The sequence below is a fragment of the Anticarsia gemmatalis genome, chromosome 16 (assembly GCF_050436995.1).
Source record: "Anticarsia gemmatalis isolate Benzon Research Colony breed Stoneville strain chromosome 16, ilAntGemm2 primary, whole genome shotgun sequence".
Taxonomy (NCBI): Eukaryota; Metazoa; Arthropoda; class Insecta; order Lepidoptera; family Erebidae; genus Anticarsia; species Anticarsia gemmatalis.
In genome coordinates this window covers 11,388,279-11,412,422 of record NC_134760.1, presented here as the reverse complement: position 1 = coordinate 11,412,422, position 24,144 = coordinate 11,388,279, and the positions used below count along the sequence as shown (strand labels likewise).

Sequence of the window (24,144 nt, the reverse complement as noted above, 5' to 3'; positions counted from 1 at the left end):
CGTTCTGGAGATATCTGGCGACTTATGTCCAAAGCTTTGAGCAAACCGTATCATGTTGATTGAAGCCTAGCAATGTAGCTTCACATCACACAACGTTACGACACGTGTCGCGGGACATTTGTCTCCTATTGTATCCTAGGCCTATTTATAGTTTGAACTTTAATGGATTTCCAACAATAGTGCTTTTAATTTACGTTCTGATGGAAGCATGTCGGTCGAAATGCTTTTAATTTTAAAATCAAAAGGTTAAAGTACCGCGGTATGGCGGTTTATTGGTTTGTTCCGATATTTATTGATAGCTGCATACACCGGCCTTGCTTGATGTTGAAATTTGTACTTTATTTTCTATTTATACCATACGTATCACAGGTTATAAACAGTCAGCTGATGGTGCCATCAAATTTATTAAAACGCCTGTCAAAAAACTTATTTCTATGTATTGAACGAGGGCTTAACGTAATAAAGTAGGAGATTTTTATTTTTACTCGAGCTCATTGCTAAAATTACTAATCCGATCTAAAGAAAACTTAAGGTGTATGATAGCTACAAGTATGTTAATGAATAAGGAAGGTTGTAATCAACGCTAACTTTACGGAAGGTTCTAAGCAAAATAATAAAATCACCCAAGAAAATCTTTTGGACACAACTAGTTTTTAATAAAATTGTATCAACGGGTAAATGAATGTATCAATACATTCATTTACCATTTAACATAGTCAACTAATATTGGTTATGGTATTAGATATATTTATCTTATATTATCTCTATTCATTTATAATATCTGTTTCATAGAGTTCCATCAAATCATGTCCATAATTATATTATTAGTATTGCTATTGTGGTGAACTATCCATTATAAAGTAATTACTAAAATAAACTGCCATTATGTGGTATTATAGGAATAGTTATTATGTCACTAAAATAATTTGATATACCTATATTAATTCACACAAACAAAATTAGTATCTAATTTATGTGAAAAAGTAGGCTAATAACCACCTAGTATATAGCGTGGAAACTCTATACTCAAAGATGTAAGCAGCGTTGTATGAAAATCATCCACGTTTCGTTTCACGTAATAATAGGCAAGACTATTGCCATATATATATAACGGGCATGTAACTATAAGGACTAATTTTTAAAATCTATTTTTTAACTAATTACTGTCCCACTTCTATGCAAGGGTCTTCTCCCAAACGAGGGAGGGGTTAGGCTTTGAGTCCACCACGCTGACCAAGCGGGAAAAATCCAGTAGCATTTTGCTCAACCCGAGATTCGAACACGAGACTTCGTAATCAGTCGTATTTAACTGATACTTAACCACAAGGCGTGAAACACTCGGCGATTTAGTAACCCTACAAACCACAAAAACATTTTTCCAAGAAAAGTTATACATTTCAGACAATTTATGTAGCGTAAACAACTCCCAATAAAGTTGGTATGTAATCAATCTTTTGTAATAATCAAATCCAGTTGGCTTTGTTTCCCGTTGACCGCCATTCGTGCGTATTACTGACTAATATAGTGGTTCCAAAGATATTTGATCCGTATGTTATTTATGCGAGCAACTGTATTAAATCATGTGATATTGGTAAGATGGCGCTGGCAGCCGACCAAATGTATGGGTTTCTTTGACTTTCGGTTATGATCGTCCTCGGTTTGTTTTTAAAAAGTACGCTAGTATACGCTAGTATAGTAATAATTTTTTACGTAATAGGGTAGTTGCCTTCCAGTCAAATCAGTTACTCTTTATGAAACGTCAAAAAACACATTTAAGTATAGAAATTCGACGTATTGACGTCACTGTGTCATATTTTCGTTGATATCAAATGAGTGTCTAATGAAATGTTTCAGTCTGTAATCATTACAATTTCAACATTATTTACGAAAAAACTACATAGTCTGAGCATTTTAGTTGAACCTTTTAAGAGTACGAGTGTAATAATTTTTCGTTAACTTAGTCAACAACCCAATTGTATTGTTATTAGTGTAAATCAGCATATTTTAAAATCATTTTTATGCATATGAAACACGTTTGTGTTCTACTATTTCTGCTGATTTGATTCTGTAGCAATTTATAAAACAGTTTGGCATTCCCGATATATCTATCATTTCTTCAAGAACAGTAAGCAGCCAATGAACTTTATTAAATTTTGACAAATATGCACACACACATATAACTTATTCACGAATCACAATCACAACCAATATCATGAATTCATGACTTACCACCAAATGCTATAAATCACCCCTACTACATTTCTTTCATACATCTTGTCATACAAGTCCTCCGTTTGCAAATAGACACCTGTCCCAATATTATATTCTATCTCTTATATCGAAACTTTTACCGTAACATCGAGTATGATAATATGTATGAATGGGGAAAATCCACGGAGTTACTTGTTTCCTCTATACCCATGGGAGCAGCCGTGAAGAACCGTGAACAGCGTTAAAGCGAAGGTATCTATGTTAAATCAAGGTTATATGTGGAAACACGTGGTAGAAACTTTGTATCTATTGTCCGAGGTAATATAAGAGAAAGTAATGTACTAATAGCGTTATTTTCTTCTATTATCGGCTATCGACAAAATATGCTGCAGATAATATAGAAAACTCCCTCGGTATTTGTCTAATGGTAAACTTCTGTCAATAATTAAAAAATAGTCATCAATAGTAAAATAATGTCATTTTCTAAGAAATATCGCGGTGGTCTTATTAACAAGCCTCTTTTATACTCACATAAATATCTTTGAACAATTCACATATGGTCAACTCCCTCCATATGTTGTTTTCTGGCGCATAATCTATAGAAATTTTATATTATACAGACAGATAGATGTTTAAACTTGTTTTTTCTTTATTATTTTTTTTAACCTATACTGTCCCATTGTTGGGCAAAGGTCTCCCCCAAACTTCTCCAACGGTCTCAAATTAATTATATTAAAGTCTCCAATTAATTTCCAAAGTAATTTTTATCCAGTAATTAACAAAAATAGCTGCCCTATCAACTAATTGCCTCAACACAATTCATATTTAAACTTGAACATTAAAAATGAAAGCTGTACACATTCGTATGGTAAATAGCGAGTATAATTTCTGGTAGTATGAGCATGTCCCGTTTAATAATGCAGCGATGCCTGTTCCGAATCACTTCACTCGACTGAAATGAAAATATCGACGCAACTCTGTTCTCATATTGGTATCGGCTGCCTCATTTTATTTTACCATTGATCTGTACTGTAATTGGAGAAAGGAGTGGTTTTGAAAGATTGTTTTTATATATTCATACATATTATCATACATACATATAGAACACGCATTCTTTCCATGGGGGTAGACAGAGACCAAAGAATGCAACTGGCTACGATTCTTAGAAAGTTCCTTCGCGTCATTCACATCCAAACATCTTATACAAGACCACTGTAATATTACGGCTTAAAACTACAAGATACAACCAGACGAATAAAATCTTTGAATCTTGCAAACTTCTCTTGTTTTATCCACATTCATATTTAAGTCACAAATATTGAAATACTGTAATATAAAACTATATTTTTTGTGCTAGATTTTCAGAAGCAATACAGCGTAAAGAAACATAAATACCAAAGAGTTGCACCTAATAAAATATAAAGCCAAGAAAAACATTTTTAAATTGCAAGAGATGGTTGCAAACAGCGGTCACTTGGTAACCACACTATATAACAAAAACCGCGCATGACTTCAAGGAAATAGTATGTGGTATCCACTACGATCTGTTCCTAGGCTAGTAGTAATTTGTGTTTGTCTTTTGTATCAACTATTGGATTAGAAATAAAGAGTATCGTGTTATAATCTATCTGACCTCCACAACCCGTTTACTGGGTTGTGGAGGTCAGATAGGTAGTCGCTCCATGTGAAATACTGATATTCAGCTGCATACGGTGAGACTGGAAGCCGACTTCAACATAGTTTGGAAAAAGGGCTAGGCTAATGATATTCGGAATAGGAATACATTTTAATAATACAAAGGGTTTAAGGTATTATTATGTAGATGGTACATACCTTCCGTGGACTGTCCCAGCGTGGTGGCACCGAGCGCCAGAAACGCTATACACCACGTGACCCCTCTCATCTGAAACAAAAGAATATAAATATTAGATACATAACGATATCATTTTTATAATTTTAATTATGAAATAGTTACAACAATACAAAATAGTTTTTTCTCAGACAAAATTCAACAACTTAAGCACAAAATACGATAAGATTGTAGCAAGAATGAGCTCCGGAACCTTTACTTCGATAATAATAAATTCACATTGCTAAATGGCAAACTATTGTCAGAGTTTGTTACTACAAGCTCGGCATATGTGTTTGACAATTTGGCTGATTTTATATACGCTGTACATAGTAGCTTGAAAATAACATATTACTCACCACAATTTTAGAAAAGAACCAATTTACGGTTGTCAATCGAGATAGGTAAGTAACCCACCCGGACTAATTATCTTTGACCAGAAAACTATTTAACTAATTTATGATCATCTCTTTGGGAATAAAACTAATGTACCACCTAAAAACTGCTGCTAAAAGTAGACATCGGCTTATCCTTTTTCCAAATTCGCTATTCATTAACAACAGAAAATGTCCCACTACTTGTTCAAAGGTCACGCAGGAGCAAAGAGATTAAAGCCAATGTATTAAGGTTTTACCGCAAACGCCTACGTGAGATGTTTTCATCAATTGATTCGAGCTACGCGTAGGAGGTAACTATGCATACTTACTTTACTTATATATGTATGTATTAAAAATGCGATAGTCTGTCTTTATGTGACGATTTTACGGTTAATCTACTAAGCCAATGGCTATGAAATTCGGCTTGGAGGTAGTCGAAGAATTGGAGTGAAATATATTTACTTTTGTTTCCAATAATCATCCACTGTACGTATTTAAGTAGGGGTGTTATATTATATTATATAGTCGCGTAATTCTCTTACTAATATTATGAATACGGATGTCTATTTGTCTGGTACTCTTTCACAGCAAAACCTAGGGCAGAGATATTCTAAGACCCAGGAGTTGACATAGACTACCTTCAGATAAAATTAAACTCTTTAACAGCTGACATGCAGGACGTAATATTATACTCATAAGAGCAAAGTCACACGGTCAACTAGTTGATAAAAATGGCGTAGGTAGAAGAAATATATTAAAATACATATATCTTGTGTGTATGATATACACAAGATATAAGTATTTTATGCGTGGGTATATAAGTAACATGTTTTTCTGTTATGTTAAAACGATTAATGCAAACAAAGGATTTTCAAGATTGTTGTCTGCTACAGGTAAATGTATAATAATAAAATAATAATAAATTTAACCCATTACTGTCCCACTGCTGGGCAAGGGTCTCCTCCCGTAATGAGGAAGGGTTTAGGCCTTTAGTCCACCACGCTGGCCAAGTGCGGGTTGGGGACTTTGCATGCCCTCAATAAATGTATTAAACAAATTTTAGGCATGCAAGGTTTCCTCACGATGTTTTCCTTCACCGTTGGAGCTTGTGATAATTATTTCTAATACACACATAACTTCGAAAAGTCATTGGTGTGTTGCCTCGGATTCGAACCTGCGACCACTTGCGTGGGAGGTGTCAACTTATACCACTCGGCTATCACTGCTTTATATATAATACAATGTTTGCTTTACATAAAAAACAAATGTATAAGACAATGTTTATTTAGCGAAGCGACTTTCTGGTTTAAAAGGTTAACGTATTTTTGGATCATTTCTTAAGTGGTAGAGTTGTAGCTCTTGGCTGGATCTATGGTTTTACACCATTAGGTTTCCTTTTTCACGATATTAGCAACAGCTTTCTTGTAAATAACCAGGTTGTTGCAGGTTCCCTATTGTGATGACTATCTCGGCTTGTGACCAAGTCCGAAGTTAAATTTTCATTATGTTTAAGCCCATCTACTATAATCCTCTATCCCTTATATGACTTTATTAATATGATGTTTAAGAAAACGGTTACATTCACAAAAATCACAATGACACCTAACAAAAATTACTTAGCAGAAAATCCCATGGTAACGTTTTGAAATCCACTATAATAAACAACAACAGTAAATAAAATATCTTCACAAAATTTAAATTGCCACATCTACAGTTACGCCCTCAATTAGTAATATTCGTAAAGGTGGATCACCCTTACGGGAAGGCTTAATGAAATCGAATAAGTGTAAGAGTTGTATGTAATTTACATGTACACATTTACATGAGGGGATAAAATTCAAAGGGGCTTTTATCAACGCCGTATGGTTTTAATGGAATAGATGTAAAATGTATGGTCTGTAGATGAGTTTTATTTAACCTACTTTTTCAAGAAATATAAATACATACTTCATGTACATTCTTTGGGAGCTAAGTACACTTTACTTTATTAGGCTATTTTTATATAGCTAAGGAAGTTATTTAAGGAAAATACACATCAATGTTAATGTCAAAATTGGTAAAGTTACGGTAGCTGATTAAAGTGCCTTGCGGAGTACGAAGAACTTACACTCCGTTTCTGAGGTACATTTAACGGTAGTTTATCTCTTCAATAGCGTCAAAACTCATACAGAAAAACGCTATTGAAGAGATAAACTACCGCTAAATGTACTCAGAAACCGGGAGTTAGTCTTACGAGTTCAATGTGCGAGTTATGCTAAATGTCCATGCTAAAGAATGCTTTTTATAGATCGCTAAATAATTGATATAAACAAAATGTACATTTATATTTATTTAGTTATTAACATTAAAATAATATTATAATTATCTTAATTATCGGTAGCTTTAATCCCTCGCTTCAGGGCACGAGCCTGTTCCGATTCACGTCAGCCATGTTTCTTTTGTAAATTAATATAATATTCACAATAATTACTCAGTTCACCTTTTGTTATTTCTATTCGAAAATAAATCGTAACTTCGAACTTAGCCATTATAACAAAGTGCTTACAAAGTCAATACGATATATTATTAATGTGCATACAAGTAGAAACGTACAGGTAAAAATATGGAGGAAAACTAGCGTAAATAGAAATCAATCATAATATTTCATACGTGTATTTGTTCGACATATTTCGTATAACAATACTTTGGTAGGAAATGATCCGATAAATCTTGCTTACTCGCGTTTTGGCCCGCAAAGTATTTCACCAAGAAACGTAATAAGCCAATAACTCCCAACCCTTTTGATAGTATGAAGGGAAATTTTCTTTGCCACAACTCGCTTTTCAAGTTTTCGACTTATAGGTCCGGAGCCCGCCGCGCCAAGTGCGAAGAGATTTGCCAAATATTTAAATAATAAGTTTGTGTTCGCGTCCAGAATCAAAAGATGAAGAGGATTTTTGTTTGGACTTTGTGTACGTTTACGTAAAGGTGTTTAGAGATTTGCAAAAATAAAGCCTTTATAAGTAAATTGTGGATTTTTTTACAATAAAATAATATATGTAATGTTTTTATTGGTAGTTTAAAACAAGCGAGAGAAATTAACTTAATTAACAAGAATGTTTTTAACTTTCAGAAATTCATTACAGATTTTTAATACATTATAAACCATTGGTTTTAATAAAATTAAAATGAAAGTTTTAAATAAGTAGAAGTTTGTTGAAACATTTAGAAACATTCACAGCGATTTTGACTTACAAAGGTCCAGACTATATTACACGAAAACGTTGCAAAAGCGTTGAAATACAGATCTATTTACCCAAAATAATATTATGTATAGCGTACAAAAGTTAATGTAATTAAGTTCTTAACAATACATACAACTTAAGAGTAGCAAGCTCCCGCCCTAGAAATTTCTACAAGCATTTTATTCGAGCACTCGTAGAGCTTGCTACGCGACCGCTACGAGAGCGTAATTGCTACGAGGCTACGGGCGGCCATGATTGCGCGTCGGACCGCGTTCAGTGGCAAACCGACAGTTTTATATTAATTGACTTCTTTGTTTTATTCCACGGGCAACACTAACTTTTGAATGTGGCCGGTTAAATTCTGATGACGAGTTTCAATCTGTGGCTTTATTGGTGCAATTAAAAAGTTTGTGGTTGCGATCAGTCGGATTGTAATTGTAGGTCTATGGCCGTAATGTTGTTGGCTTCATAATGAGTGCTTTTCTGTAAACAATTTGTGCAGGTGATGCCTTTTAAGTGTTGGGTTTTTTTTAAAGTACAACAGTCGTATTTTATGGATGCGGCATGAATTTTTAATCTGCGTTCTGTGCAAATTTTATTATCGTGGTTGTGATCCAGATGCATACTAATATATCATTAAATCCTTTACTATGCATAATTTCAAAATTGGTCAGTAAGTTGAAGATACAATTACAAATAAATGATAAATCGAAAAAAATATGATGTTATAGTTTAAATAATATGTACATATATATAAATATACATTACGATAGTCACACAGTCATACAAATTGCGTTTGGTATCATTTTGATTTTACGATTATAAAAAGTCCGTACGTTATTTTGCTCCTTTGCCCCTCAATTCTAAGTTTATAAATACCCTATAGGTCTTGTTACATAAACTTTAGAGCCAGTTCATTGTATAACAAGATATGAACGACACAAAGGCAGGATCCGACTGCCAAGAGACGTCGGGAACTTGAGTAATTGTAGTATTCACAGTAAGGGTTTAATAGCCCAATTTATGTTCGTATCGTTATAGAAACTACTGGATGTACGTCACTGGGTTTTTAACTGCTTGTTATACATACATTACATAATACTCGCCTGTGAGAGGTTTAAATATAACTATGTTTATGTTATATTATACCCTGGTAATAGAAACAAGCCTTTTTTTCATAGACACGCTACTATTTGTCATAAAAATTTAAAGTATTTATAACCAAAAAGTTTTTAGCTACGATATATTCCAACCATTTTTTTTTACAAACATAAAAAAAATGTTTAAGTAGTTTAAATAGGGTACGCAGTGACTAAAGAACGTCACTTGTTACGATGCCTAATAACTGCATTCATTCACATCCATACAACTTGTCATACATGACCGCCGGGGATAATCCTTGTACATAATTATGTAATTTCCACTTGCAACAAGTATGTCTAATATTGCTTTTATATTTCATTGAAATTTACTTAAATTGATAGTATGATGCGAAACGTAATCACAACATTAATTACGATATTAATTCGTCTGACAAAATACATGTGCACCAGGATTTAATACATTGCAAAATTTAATCAATTACAAAACAGTATTCATTCGATACGCTATAATCCAATGCGATTCCAATCTATACCGCTATGGTTTCATCGGTTTTGGAGATAAAACCACAAAAAGTTGATTAATACATACATACATAATGCTCGAGTCTCTGCCTACCCCTATATGAAAAAGTCGTGATTACATGTATGTATGTATGTGTGTATGATATCACGCCTTTTATACTCAAAAGTGTAGGTCGATTTACGAAACACAACTATGTTTCGCATTTTTTTTGCTAAATGTAATAGGGTGCGAACCTATTGCCATTTACCGGGCACATTACCAAACACCGGGTTACTATTAATTAACATTCTAACATTAAATTAAAATGGACTGATAGTAGTTTTTCCGACTTGAGAATCGAAGCCCAGACCTCATGTTCAGCAGTCAGATCCACTACCGACTGCGCCATAAAGGCAGAAGTTGATTAATGTCAGCGAAATAAGAGAAGGTGAAATTAAAATTTAATTAATTTCGCACATTTTAAGTCGGCGTCGTGTTTCTGTTTGGCAACGAGGCGATTAATTAAAAAAGTAAGCAACCCTTATTCATATGACGACATTTGAAGCTAACGAAGATACGTCGAGTAACTGAATGTGGGAATATTCTTGAGATTATACTAGTACCCATATAGTAGTGTATTGGACCTTATTAGAACTAATTATTATAGAGAAATAAATAAATAAATATGATTGGACAACTCACACACGGTCATTTGATTCCAAACTAAGCAGAGCTTGTACTATGGTAACCAAATAACTGATAAACATACTTATATACTTCTAACTACATACTTATATAGATACATTAACATTCAGGCTCAAATTACTAGTTGATATATTTCTTTAAAGACGATGAGTTAAGTTTTGTGTGTGAGGTATTGGCTATAAAAATGTACAAATCGTGGACTTAATGTGTAACTTAATCCGAAACAACTATTTGTCGTCTCCACAAATATTTGCTTCGTAAGAGCATCGGCTATGCAAGCGACGCGAATGGATCATGTCATGCACATTCGTATAAAACAGAAGTGATGTTATAGAGGTAAGATAGTAGTAGTGGCGTGGTTACTATTGTTAACTAGATTTATTGAAAGCAATTAAACCTGCAACATCTATATTTTATAAAGCTGAAGAGTTTGTTTGTTTGTTTGTTTGTTTGTTTGAACGCGCTAATCTCAGGAACTACTGGTCCGATTTGAAAAATTCTTTCACTGTTAGATAGCCCATTTATCGAGGAAGGCTATAGGCTATATATCATCACGCTACGACCATTAGGAGCGGAGTAGTAACGAAAAATGTTACAAAAACGGGGAAAATGATGACTCATTCCCTCTTACGTGACGCAAGCGAAGTTGCGCGGGTCAGCTATGATTTATAAAATCGAATCAATCAGACTGTTCCTACCATACGCTTTACATTACAATTTTTATTGGAAAAATTAGTATTTCTTAACGACAAGCCCCCAAATTCTGAGGTTCATTTAGCGGTAGTTTATCTATTCAATATATTTTTTATATGAGTATAAATACTATTGAATAGATAAACTACCGCTAAATTTACCTCAGAAACCGGGGGTTAGAGTGCTAATTGAGTTCCCAAAACGTTCAATATCTAGTAAGACATCTATCCTTCATCAACACAATGACTAGAACAAACCATTAACACAATAACTAAACTAAATACAGCGTTAGTACTTCTATTCTCCATTTATCACGATGATTGACGTTTCATCAAGTGCCTATTTGTTACAATACTCAAGACATGAAGCGAATCAATCGATAACTGAACGTAGCCTTCAAACAGGTGGCCAGATGCGGTTTGTACCTTCAAATTTACAAGTTTAAAGGACAGGGCTAGATTACTGCTTTGTTGGAAAGTGAAACGATATTTGGTCACACGATTATTCAATATAGCTGACCTGCGCAAATTCGCTTGCGTCACATAAGAGAATCATAATTTTCCCCGTTTTTGTAACATTTTTCACTGGTACTCTGCTCCTATTGGTCGTTGTGTGATGATATATAGCTTATAGCCTTCCTCAATAAATGGGCTATCTAACACTGAAGGAATTTTTCAAATCAGACCAGTAGTTCCTGAGATTAGCGCGTTCAAACAAACAAACAATCTCTTATAGTATTAGTATAGATTAGTATATAGATTTACCCTGATTTGCTTGACGTTGAAGGAAACGGGTGAAATTGTGCCTGTCTTAGAGTTCTTTAAATAAGTCTTTAATGAATACAAAGGCCATAAGTGCACTTAGTCAGACGTGGACTTAAAGCTCTTCCTCGTTCCTGGGAGAAACGGACGCCAAGCTATGAAGAGGCCATTTTATTATCTGGTTTTTATTTATATGCCGATAATAGAACACGAAGAGGTTACGGGTTAAATGTGAAGTCGGTATGAGCAGACGCTCTTCTGAATCAAAAGCATCGATCCAGTAATCTATACTAATATTATAAAGCTGAAGAGTTTGTTTGTTTGTTTGTTTGTTTGTTTGAACGCGCTAATCTCAGGAACTACTGAACCGATTTGAAAAATTATTTCAGTGTTAGATGGTCCATTTATCGAGGAAGGCTATAGGCTATACATCATTACGCTACAACCAATAGGAGCAGAGCACCACTGAAAAATGTTACAAAAACGGGGAAAATTTTGACCCATTCTCTCTTATGTGACGCAAGCGTAGTTGCGCGGGTCAGCTAGTTAGTCATAAAATCAATACAGAATATAATATTTGAAAATACTAACTATCTTAAGATCAGTCAATAAAATTCCCCACGATAGAATTTGTAAGTACACAATACACGTCACGCTACATTCAATAAAACACCGTCACACGAATTTCGTTTGTGATGTCTACGAGCATTGTAATATGCACGCTTTAATTATTCGCCAGCAAACATTCAGTTATGTAATCAACCCGTTTATGTACCTATTGTAAAGGTACACACACAACACGGGGAATTATTTACTAAGTGCGATAGAGATAGCAATAGTGTGACGTCACAGTTATTGATTCGAATTTTGAAGGTATTTTTGGTGATCGTTATTTTTGAAATGTCAATGTCATGTGGGTGTGTAATTTGTTTGACAGATTGGGAAAGTTACTTTGGAAGTTACTTTTAAAAGCCGGTAGGAGATGACTTTGCGGTGGGATAACATCATGTAAAAACTCAAAATACATTTGGCTGGAATTTGGCTTTGACGTCTAAATGAAAAGAAACTTTTGTGATGTTGTTAAAATTCAAGCAGGTAATAAGAAATCATAACATAAAAAAAATAAAAAAAAGCATGTAAGCCAAGTAATCTTACACTTGCTTTACATGCTTTCGTATAATTTCTATCGACTATCTAATTTGTATGAAAAGCTGATCAGCGCTCCTAGCGTATTCCGCAAGAACCATTTTTACAATGTAATTTTCTTTTTAAATGTCAGAAGTGTCAAAAACTTGTGTTAAATGTCTAGATACTTGCTACTCGACAGTATCGAGTGTAAGATGTCGTATTAAATAGTTTTCAATGTTTCAATAGTCGGGCCATTTCAAACGTGCGAACTAAGTCATGTCGTTTCATCGGAGTCTCTTGTTCGCACTTACACATTGTTACATTCTTATGATTCTTTTGATTATGACGTAGTTCGTAAGTTTGTAACGACCTGAGTATAACAACTTTTATGATACTAGGCCGCGCCAGTGTGTGCCCACCGTAGTCAGGAGCAACAGAACGGATCACCGCACATTAACCCGGCTACGTTCATAATAGCTGTAAGGGTTGTAATGCACTCGTATAATTGTACCAGTCTATCTGGAGCAATGTTTTATACTGTATATAGAATAATTACTTATTTAATTCTGTATTTAATCTATAGTTATATACGAAATAATATAGTGATTTGTTTAATTTTGTAATCATACTGATATAGGAAATACAAATGTATATTTCGACGGTCCCTACGTACAAAAAGACATGTCAAAAACCGAGGTTTACAGGAGAGCATAATTTGTATTCAAACCGCTATAGAAATAATTCTATGAGCAATTATAAATATTTTATTTCTATAATGTCTTATGAGATTTAGGAGCTTTAGAATGGTATATATACATATTTATTTATTTTATATCTTCCTGGAAAAATTTATAGGTGACTGTTTCTACGGTGATATTAAAATAAGAGCATGTCAGACAAGTATAAGATATCTTTTTATACGCAGGAAAGAAGAAAACAGTATCTGAAATAGAATTTGAATAAAATGTTTTATGAAAACGTATATTTATGTTATTGTTTTCAAACGAATACATTAAACTTCCTTAGATTGCCACCCATGGATATAAATATACATCAACGTAGACATATCGCTTTATACGCGGTTTAATTAAGATATAAATATTTTTATTTCTCGAAAGTATACAAAGGCATGTCCTTAACTAAAATTTAGGTTTGTGTTTTATTAATGGAAGAAGGATAATAATAATATCTGAGCAACATTTATTGTTAAGTATCAATTTTCTCACACCTTAACAATAGGTATTGATAGTCTGATTAAAGTAGGAGCCAAACATTCAAAAATCACGGTTGTCTTAAAATAATAATCAGCAGCAAGGCAGTCAGCCCAATCTAAAAATATATTTTTGAAATATTTAATAATCATCACAGCTTTATTTGATTACCTATACGTCTCATCTTAATTATCTAATCTACCTTATTTATTATATTATCTAATCATCACAGCTTTATTTAGACTGATTCACCTTATTACTCTCAAACTTTTTTTAATAGTTCGTCTTAATAACAGGAAGAAAACAAGTTGTGTACTATTCACCTGTCGTGTAAATAAGTTATTTTTTGCTGTTCGCTCTATTAATACGTGTACACTATCTGCCTCGTTCTGAGTGTGTCCTTTTCTAGGAATCAATGGGCACACATCTACCTTAAATGCATTGCTTACCTACATACAAATATATAAATAACTATAAATAAAAAAAATAAAAAACCCCCGGTTTATACAGTTTTTGTTTTTCATACATTTTATAGATTGGCTAGTTAGGTTAAGCCATTCGTATAATCCCACCACTAACTTCCTCATCATACGAAGCTATTTGAGAACTCATCCGAGTAAATTTGCTCTTCTTCCCTCACTTTCAACCCCAACAACCTATTAACGGCTCGAACGATTTTCATCAAACATGTCTAAGAAAACTCGCAGTAACATTTAATACAAAAAAACTTAATTGAAATCACTGCATCCGTTCGGGAGTTATGATGCCACAGACAGTCAGACAGACAGAGAGACAGACAGACACGTCAAACTTATAACACCTCTCTTTTTGCGTCGGGGGTTAAAAAGACAATGCAATTGCGATTCTGACTAGCACAGTCGTCTGACCAGAATCTAAAATCTTTTACGCCATCTTTAACTTTATTGTTAACGAAAGAAAACAACGCCACGTTTAGTAACTATCTCATCCCACATGTAACATGTAGCTTTCTATAACCCAGATTAAAAAACTGTAAAATTATAATCTGATAGCTGACCCGCGCAACTTCGCTTGGTAGTAGCGTGATGATATATAGCCTATAACCTTCCTCGATAAATGGACTATCTAACACTAAAAGAAGTTTTCAAATCGGACCAGTAGTCCCTGAGATTAGCGCGTTCAAACAAACAAACAAACAAACAAACAAACAAACAATCAAACAAATTCTTCAGCTTTATAATATTATATAGTATAGATGATTTTTTTTGTAAGACACTAATAAACAATTAGTACACAAATTTCGGCATGTAGAGTGTTATTTTTTGGAAATCAAATAAAGCTGTGCAAATATCAGAAGGATTCGATTGGTTAAATATTTCACTGCGCGGACAAGAATCGACATGACTTGTTCGGGAATTGCCGTGAATGAAGTTAAGTCTGACAAGACCGCACTAGCACCGAGTAGCGCGCATTTTTAAAACACCGTATAAAACGATAACTACAGATATCCGCATCTACGACACTTATTCCTTGTAATTACGATACATATTCTCATATACGACTTGTAGTTTAAGTAAAATACAACATATTTAAGAAAAATAAATATATAGGTATATGCATAAAGACAAGCTAAAGCCATAAATGCAATAAAAAAAAATTGCCACTTTTGACATGTCTTTATGTACGTAGGGGCCGTCGATTTGTCTATAACATTTTCATGACTTAACTGATTATGGTTAAATGCAGGCAAAAGGATCCTAGAAACCTTAAAATGAAATCCTTTATCACATCACGCTTTGGCCATTAGGAGCGGAGTAGTAACGAAAAATGTTACAAAAACGGGGAAAATTATGACCCATTCTCTCTTCGGTGACGCAAGCGAAGTGGCGCGGGACAGCTAATAAAAGATATTTTGAATTTCCCAAATTGTGTGTCAGACCAAAGAAACTTTGATAAAGCAGATTCTGATAATCCGTTCAAAAAAAAATAAAATAAAAAAAAAACTTCGCAATATTCCATAATGTCTATGGTGACATATTCTCATAGCTTAACATAAAAGTTCTTTCTTATGTTTCCTGTCCACTCGTAGAGCACTTTAAGGGGAGAAGTCTCGTATTTTGTGATGAAAAGCTACACGACATTTTTCTTAAGACTCTCTGAGTATAATAATTAGCGTTATTATGGGTTACTGTTGTTGCTTTACAAGACTTGGTAGGATTACGAATGAAACAATACGATGAATTTCCGACAAAATAGAAAAAATTGGCAAAAATATATTTTTGTAATTAGTCAGAGCCTTTTTTTTTGTATTTCAAAATTGTTCTTCAAATTATATGTAGCTGCATACTTTTTATATAATTAGGACGTAGGTGTAAGTACTCTTTCTAGCATACAATATAGGTAGGTCTCAAGTAAAAGAAAACGATTTACTGCCTTAAACGGGGAGGTAAATTAAAAATCCTATCGAAAACACACACAAACAAAAAATATTATAGCAATTTATCCAAAAATACAATACTCTACTAACTAACCACAGAGGCAAACAAGATTGAAGACCACAGAATTAAAATTAATAAAGTTAGACATTTCTCACTGATCAGAAAGCAACGAAATGAACGCAAACACAAAACACACATATCGTTATCCATGTTTGCTCAACATTGAAAATAAATAAATAAATGACAAACAACAGGTAACAAAAGCAGCAATGTAATTGAAATCGAACCATCATCTTGAACGCTGTTTACCGATTCTGATTGAGTTTACTTTTGATATCTGATATTGCATTGTATTGTTCCAATTCCTTTATTTATTTATTTTACTTAAGCTTTACGTTGAGACTTTGTCTGCCTACTTTTTAAATTACGAAATTATTAATTTAAGAAAATACGCTCTCCTATTTGATGAAGTGAAAAATAAGTTTAAAAGTTTGGTCATAGTAGCAGGTTAATAGAGAGATCTATCTTTAGCGTTGACAGGTGGATGGTTATAAAGCAATTTATTAATTGATGCTTTTGATACTAATTGGACATGTAATCAGGCGATAGGAATGACTGGAAAAAAATTGGAAAGGCCTTTGTCCAGCAGTGAGATAGTACAGGCTGACATAATAAAAACAATTTATTCTCTGTTGTTATTAAACCGATTACTCTCCCATTAGAAGGCATGTTCTTTTAGAACCAGAAAGGGAAGACCTTAGTTCACCAAGCTGGTAGCTTCAGGTTGAAGACTTCTTCGTTAACTGAATTGTTTTTTTTTCGACCATACATTTTCCTCCTTAGCTTGAAACTTATTTATCATCGAACCTTGATTAGGATGTCAATGTTTTTTTACACCAACGAATATTAGATGCGAACTTTTACAAGTTTAAAAACGTTGAGTAAAAGATTGAATTGTATAAAATTTTCCTGACATCCTTCAACACTTCATCAAATTCTATTAGAGGGTAATTTTTAAGAAAAAATAATTATTATAAAACCAATTTCTTTACTAAGTTTTATTTTTAATTTGCAATGAAACAGACAGACAGTCAGAAGACCCCACATTCACAATATATATTTTTTCCATTATGTCGGCAAAGCTTTATTAGGTATGTTACGTAAATATTGAGGGTTTAGCGGAATAAAGATAAGATTGGATGTGTGTGGAATAAAAATGGCTGTGCAAATAAATAGCAACGGTTTCCATTGTACCTCCTGAATATATTAATATATGTAGAACGATATTGTTCAGATTGGAGGTATTAATATCGAGTTGTATTTCTCTTAGGGATTAACATAGCTTTTATGCTTTGTAAGGATCGTGTAATGGACGTGGGCTTAAGAGTTAGGTGTGGGCAAAAGCGTTGGAATAGCTGAAAATAAGGCTATTACAACTATCGATTATTTCCAGTTTTCGACTTTGTATAAAATCTGATCAGCGCCCCTAGCGCCCGTATGAACTAATTTATAATACTCACTAGTTGATTGTACAGAGTGTAGAGAATTGAGCGGCAGGTGTTGGAAAATTGCGGTGCAATTTAAAATTGTGGGTCAAAACTGCCCAAGTTGGAAATACCTTTAATTAACCAAGATATTATCTGATAAGAGCACTATTTAGGTGATCTTAGTATGAAGTAATTCTGGATAATTATAAGCAAGAATGAGCCAAATCATCGCTCTATTTGCAAGTGTTACCTACATTTTGCCATACTTCAGAAACTCGAACCAGTTAAGTAGTCTTCAATACGACTCGATTTTAATTTAATTATCTTTTGATCATATAGTAAGAAAAACAAACAAAATATACATACAAAAATTATGCATTAAATACAAACCATTCCTAATCCGGCTGTGGAAATAACCTGCAAATCATTACTCTATTCCTGCCACACAATCAATCAGAAGGTGACCTCTCATTCATATATCGTGCGATACAAACCGCGGCTCAAGACAAACTGGTACTACAGTATCGATAAAAATGTTCTCCATTGCGTATTCTGATCTCGTTTCAAGTGAGTTAACGAAGTTAGAGCCGTACGTAAGCAGCGGTACTTACAAATACGTAGAAATAAATAGGCTTTTTAGACAGTCCGCTTAATCTCAAATCTTTTTCCATTTCGGCCTTGCCTACGGCATGTATTTATAGTATTAGTTTAAAAGAAAAATCGGGGTAAAGTATGAAGATTGTTTTGTATTTTTATCTTTGACGGTTTAGACTTTTCTTGTAAAGACTAGGCGAAGAGACAGCCTGTAGCTTTTGCTAAGGTACGAGTTTTATTGAGGACTAGGCAGTGAGGAGTAGGGATCAGACGATAGAAAAAAAGATGACTGATGCAATTTTTTTCTGAAAAAGACTTTGACCATGCGTTATACAGAGGCTTGTTCAAGATAAAATTGAGATCCATTTGGGAAACTACAACATTCTTGCAAAAGTAAAATGACTTGGGACAATAATGTCGATCAGGGCCACCAAAAAAATGTTGTTATGTTCTATATCACTTAAATAAATGAGGCTAAGTAAATATTGTGATATTTGTTCATAGATTTATTAGAATTCCGTAAGATTATAGGCTCGATTCACTACGCATATTAAATTCCACCAATAATCTTATATTATGGGTCGAAACGATTTTGGTCCATTGAAATAGCATAGATATCTATTTAATATAGCTAATATTCGAATAAGTAGAGGATAAGGAAGTTATGTAGTACCCAAATACTTGTATAATAGATGGGAAACTTAGAAATATATTTAAAATAATCGTTTTATATGCATAAATCAAAATCATGGGCATGTTTTTTTGTTATTTGATTGTTTTTGTTATGTATTGAAATCGGATTATTTTTAAAGTAAAAAATTAGATCATTTGGAAAAAGTACAATTGGTATTATATCAAAACATATTGCTTTGAGTTCTTATAATATTTTTTAAAAAGTTTCTCACCGTTTCAACAGTCAAAGCTGTAACTTTGCGGATAATATAAATAAAAATTTAACACCTAATAGTGATTACTAGCTTCAAGGTAAAGGGGACAAAATAGCCTCAATATAATAGTAAAATATCGTGAGAGAGTGCTATTATATATACAATTTGATGTATTGTTCAATTTGTTTCAGAGAAATAACAATAAATCAACTAACCTGAAGCGGCGGCCTCGATAAATAATAATTTTAAATAACATTGTAATCTGATAATCTTATTATAAATTAAATAACGAATTCGTATCGCAAATTGTGGGTGTTTTCGTTCTCTGATCGGTGTACGATTTTAATCCAAAATTCTGTAATGTTGCGGCATTTATGCGAAATTCTACGAATATAATAATTATTGTAATAATTCGGGTTATGTTAACCACAATGTTTTATTAACCTAGATTAATGTTCCGTATTGATGTGATCGAATTTGTACGCTTTAGTTTTCGAATTAAATTCGCGATGGTATGAATCTGAAAGTAGTATATACTCCTTTCACATATGTGAAAGGAGTCTATGAGTATGTCTATGTAAATGTTTAAAGTGTTCCTTTTGCAATGACAGTGTATATGGTACTCATATTATATTGAAAGGATAATTATATATTTAATGGTTTTTGTAATTAAACCGGATATGATTATAAAAAGTAATGCATGGAAAAACATCTTTCATACTAAATGATTTTGCATAAACAATAGTGTTCGAGGCATAAAACTTGCACATTTTCATTAACCAGAAAGAAAGAAATACAATACAATACGCAACAGCACAATATCATGATAAAACTATTCTGTCAAAACATTGCTAAATTGCCGATACTCCAGTCCTCAGTTTACAAAATTAATGGCCGCCGGGCCGGGACTATGAGATAACTAAATAAATATATTTCTATCACGATATACATAATTCACGAGTGTGGAGATGTAAGGGTGAAATATTGTGCCCACGATTCAGGGGTGAATAAATCGCACCCTTAGAAATGTAAGGGTCTATGTCAACATTTCTGAAAAATTAGATATTTTTTGCCTGCCTCCGTAGCGATGTGGTTAAGTTTGCCACGCCGCGTTGGGAGGTCGTGGGTTTGATTCCTACATGGAATAATTATTTGTGCGATTTGTTTGTACTTTGTGTCTGTTGATGGAAGAGTATGTTGGTAAAACCGTGACACAAGAACAATTCATAGAGCGTGGATAGTTTAATTTAAAAAAAACATGGTTAATTCACGCTCTATATGATTGCCAAGTGTAAGCATTTGATCTAAAAAACAAATCATTTTATTTTGATATAGATTTTTCAATATATGCATCTAAATTCAAAATGTTTTGGATGGCTATTCATTGAGTAGTTATCAAAAACAAATCTAAAATAATCAAATCTATAACTCAAATAGCACGAATTTTATTCCAAAAATAAGCCGGAACGTCTGAACTTATAATCTTCAAACGTAGTTTCAAAAAAACTTATTTTTCGTATTATGCCTCTATGTTATTGAGGTTGCGAAATACAATTCGTCCCACAGATTTTTCCTATAATATATCTTAAAGAGAAAATTTATATTTTATTTATTTCTTTCGTCACATTGTTGATAGATTTATTGCGGCCTCTGTTTCCATGTTTAGATAATATTTATTTGTTTACGAGATGTTCGTAATGCGTTCATTTTCAGCTGTTATTTGATTATGTTTGTGGGCTCGAAATTATTTGAGGGTGAATTTCTCGGAGACGTATTATTGTAATATGTAAATTCTATGTTTTTGGGTTATTTGGTGTGAATTATAAGGCTTTTATCACTGTTTTTTGGCGATATCTTGTATAAATATTGTTTAAAGAATATAATTGTACCTTCCTGAGAAATGTGTTTATTTGTACATATATCAGTACATCTTCAATATCTAATTTGCGCTCGCTTCGCTTAACTTGAGCTATGCGTACCACAAAACAGAAGCGTCTATGTTCAGTAATGCGGTCAAACGGAAACTGACTAACTACGTATCTTAATAAAATATATTATTACGTACTGTAATTAAGAACGACTTACCTTTGGTTGTCGGGTAAAACACCCTTGATTAGTTTTCAATCAGCGTACTGGTCGCATACGAAACCTGGAACAAAGATATTGATGTCATTAGTTTAAGTAAAAAACAAAAGAAAAAAAACCTATTCGTATTTGCCCTTTGATAGTTCCAGCTGTTCAACGCCGTGATTAATTCACTAAATGATTGAACCGTCGAAGTAATTACGCAAGCTTCCTTTTACCAATTTTATTCCGTAACTAAAAAGCTTACACAAGAAGAATTTTCATCACGGCTCGAACAAAAAGTGTGCAAGTTTCTTAAGTTCTTAACTAAGTGCAAAAAAAAGAGGCAAACTTTGAAAGAGAGGGCGTGAGCGATCGCCCGTCAAATATTTAGCCTTTGGGAGTAGCCTGTCAACTGCCGGCCGGGTAACTTTGTACCAAGCGTTGAATACCAAACTAAGGAGCGTGGATACAGTAAAATATTGATGTCACGTGGGTTTTTTTTTCGCCAGCCTGAATAGTGTTCGATATTTGAAATGAGATTACGTCATATTTTATTTCTGTCTTCCTTATTTCGAGATGTAGGATACGGTAGAGAGAAATGATTTTCGTGTTCTGTGTACGAAACTCTTTTTTATATTACATTTGTTTTTTTTTTAAGAAATCTGTATTGAATAGAAATATAAATTCTTGTCCTAATTAGTTACAATTATCTTACACGCTGGAATAATGTTAAGAGTTTAAATTAAAGACATAAGCAGATAATATATTCCATGGGTTTCATCGTAAATGTTTTAAGATAAAACGCCGATTTCCCAAAAGAAACGTTTATAAAATCACAAGCTCCAACATAATTTAAAGTTACAATTACGCAAGAAAATCCATAAGTTATCAAAGTTATTTTCTTTCAGCCATTTCGTACTATAAACGGGCCCGTCCCGTTTCACGGAGGGTACAATATTTAACGCGACATCGTCCTCGAGCCGCCCGTTCACGCTGTTTACACCTCCCCGGAGTTGTTCCGACATGAAATTCGCCGTACAATGATACTATACGGTTTATTGTCGCATTTTTACGATATTTAATATCACGACAAATGTTCCAAAAGATAATACGATGTCGTTTGCGCGGGAAAATTTGACGTTTCTATTTTTTATCTGTGCGCGGAAGCTCTTTATCTGAATTCGACTTTTTTCTTTTTTATAATGTACACTGTACAGCCGTTCAGAAATGAGGTTTACTATTAATTTACTGTGTAAAATAATTTATGGACTTTAAACCTCATTGGCGTGTAAAATTAAAAAATAGTTCATTCTTTTCATAAAGTATGAAATGAGATCGGCAGATTTCGTACAGCTTAAAGTTTGTGTTGTTTCGTAACAGAATTTGTACCACTTATTAAGGGGACTAAGTCACTTATTTTTATTTGGGAGTATTATTTTTAGAAGTCCGGATTAATTAGAAAGTATTTGTTTATTTAAATAATAATTTTTGGTCCACGGCTTATATTTGTTGACAACTAAAGAAAAAGAAAATCTCATGAGACGTCACTTTTCGTCTGACGTCTACGCATCCGCCAATTTGCTGTTGTTTTGAATTGTGGTTTTGACAGCATCTGAGCAATTTAGCGAACTGTCGGGGCTTCTAAAAATGGACATAACTTTTACCTCCCAACTTTTAAAAATATAAGAATTTTAAAATAAGCTTGTCTATCATATTAGCTACCAATTAAAACAAAAAGTAAACCTAAACATGACATTTTATAAGCTGTACGAATTCTTCATATAAACCTGCCGTTCGCCTTTTATGAGCATTATGAGTTGCTTCATAAATCTTTTATTAGGTTTATCACAGTATGGTGCCGGTTTTCATGAGATATTTTCTTGGCGGATAATCCTATGATTCTATTTTGTTTTCAGTTGCAGTTTATGAAGCTACCTTAATAATAGTTATGGAGTTAACTTGCTCGCTGATACTCATTGAGTGCTCTTACTTGAGGGTTTTTCAATAGACTTGGTTCTTATGCTAATGGTATCGTGAGCTCTTGATGCCGCTAAATATTAAGAAGAGAGAGGAATCTTTGAAAAGATACATGAAAAGCGCTTGCCTTTTGGTTTTAACAATTCATAAAGGATATGTAACTATTTTTATTGTTATTTTTATTTTCAGTTGTGTCTAATAACTTTTAAAATATAAGCGCGACAATTTTCCTTAATAATAATCAAGAAAAGTTACCCTAAAGCTCTTTAATATTATGAACGAAATCTAAAATTAATATTTAAGTTAGGAAAGTTTGGTAGACGCCCTAAATCTTGTAGCCGCCATTAAAACCATTACCACACCTTTTAGAAGTCTTAAAACAATAACCTTTAACACCTTTTAGTATTTTCGTTATATTTTGTGCTGAATAAAACCTCTTTGGAACAGTCTAATTATAGAGTACAGTTGGCAGGCTGGTTTTAATGCGATGAAAAGTAATAAATATATTTTTTTTAAAGTTGATTGATTGACGCATTGCCTTGGAGTTACAATCATGTCAGTCTTCAATTTATTTTTATTACATTTGTTTATAATATGCCATAGCTCTATTCACGAAGAAGGCTAGAGGCCTTTATCATCACGCTTATGGCTAACGGAAGTTCAGTTATCAAAATACGTAGCACGAGTAGGCAACAACTGTTTTAACAATAATTTCTTAATAAAAAATATTACCTTCAATAATTAACATACTTTTTAAACAAAGTAAGACTCCAGCGGGATTCTCTTCCTCTATGGAGATCGTGCTAGCTATCAAAAATTTGTATGAAAATTTGATCAGCGCCTCTACCGGGCATCGTAGGAACTATTTAACGGCAGAACATTTTAAATGTCAAACTCTCGATACTCGGTAGTACCGATTGCAGAGAATCTACTGGACACGTCTAGTAGATC

The 24,144-nt window shown here is 33.3% G+C and overlaps 1 protein-coding gene across 2 annotated transcripts in view; it reads right to left on the bottom strand.

Moving 5' to 3' along the window:
- Positions 1-24,144, bottom strand: part of LOC142979635 (Ig-like and fibronectin type-III domain-containing protein 2) — a 183,523-nt gene that overhangs the window by 56,056 nt on the left and 103,323 nt on the right. For both annotated transcript variants that reach the window (XM_076124683.1, XM_076124684.1), the window contains exons 3-4: positions 21,235-21,298; positions 4,045-4,114 (exon numbers count right to left, since the gene is read on the bottom strand). In XM_076124683.1, coding sequence (XP_075980798.1) covers positions 4,045-4,114 — 70 coding nt within the window. In that variant the 5' untranslated portion in view covers positions 21,235-21,298. The remainder of the gene's footprint in view (positions 1-4,044; positions 4,115-21,234; positions 21,299-24,144) is intronic.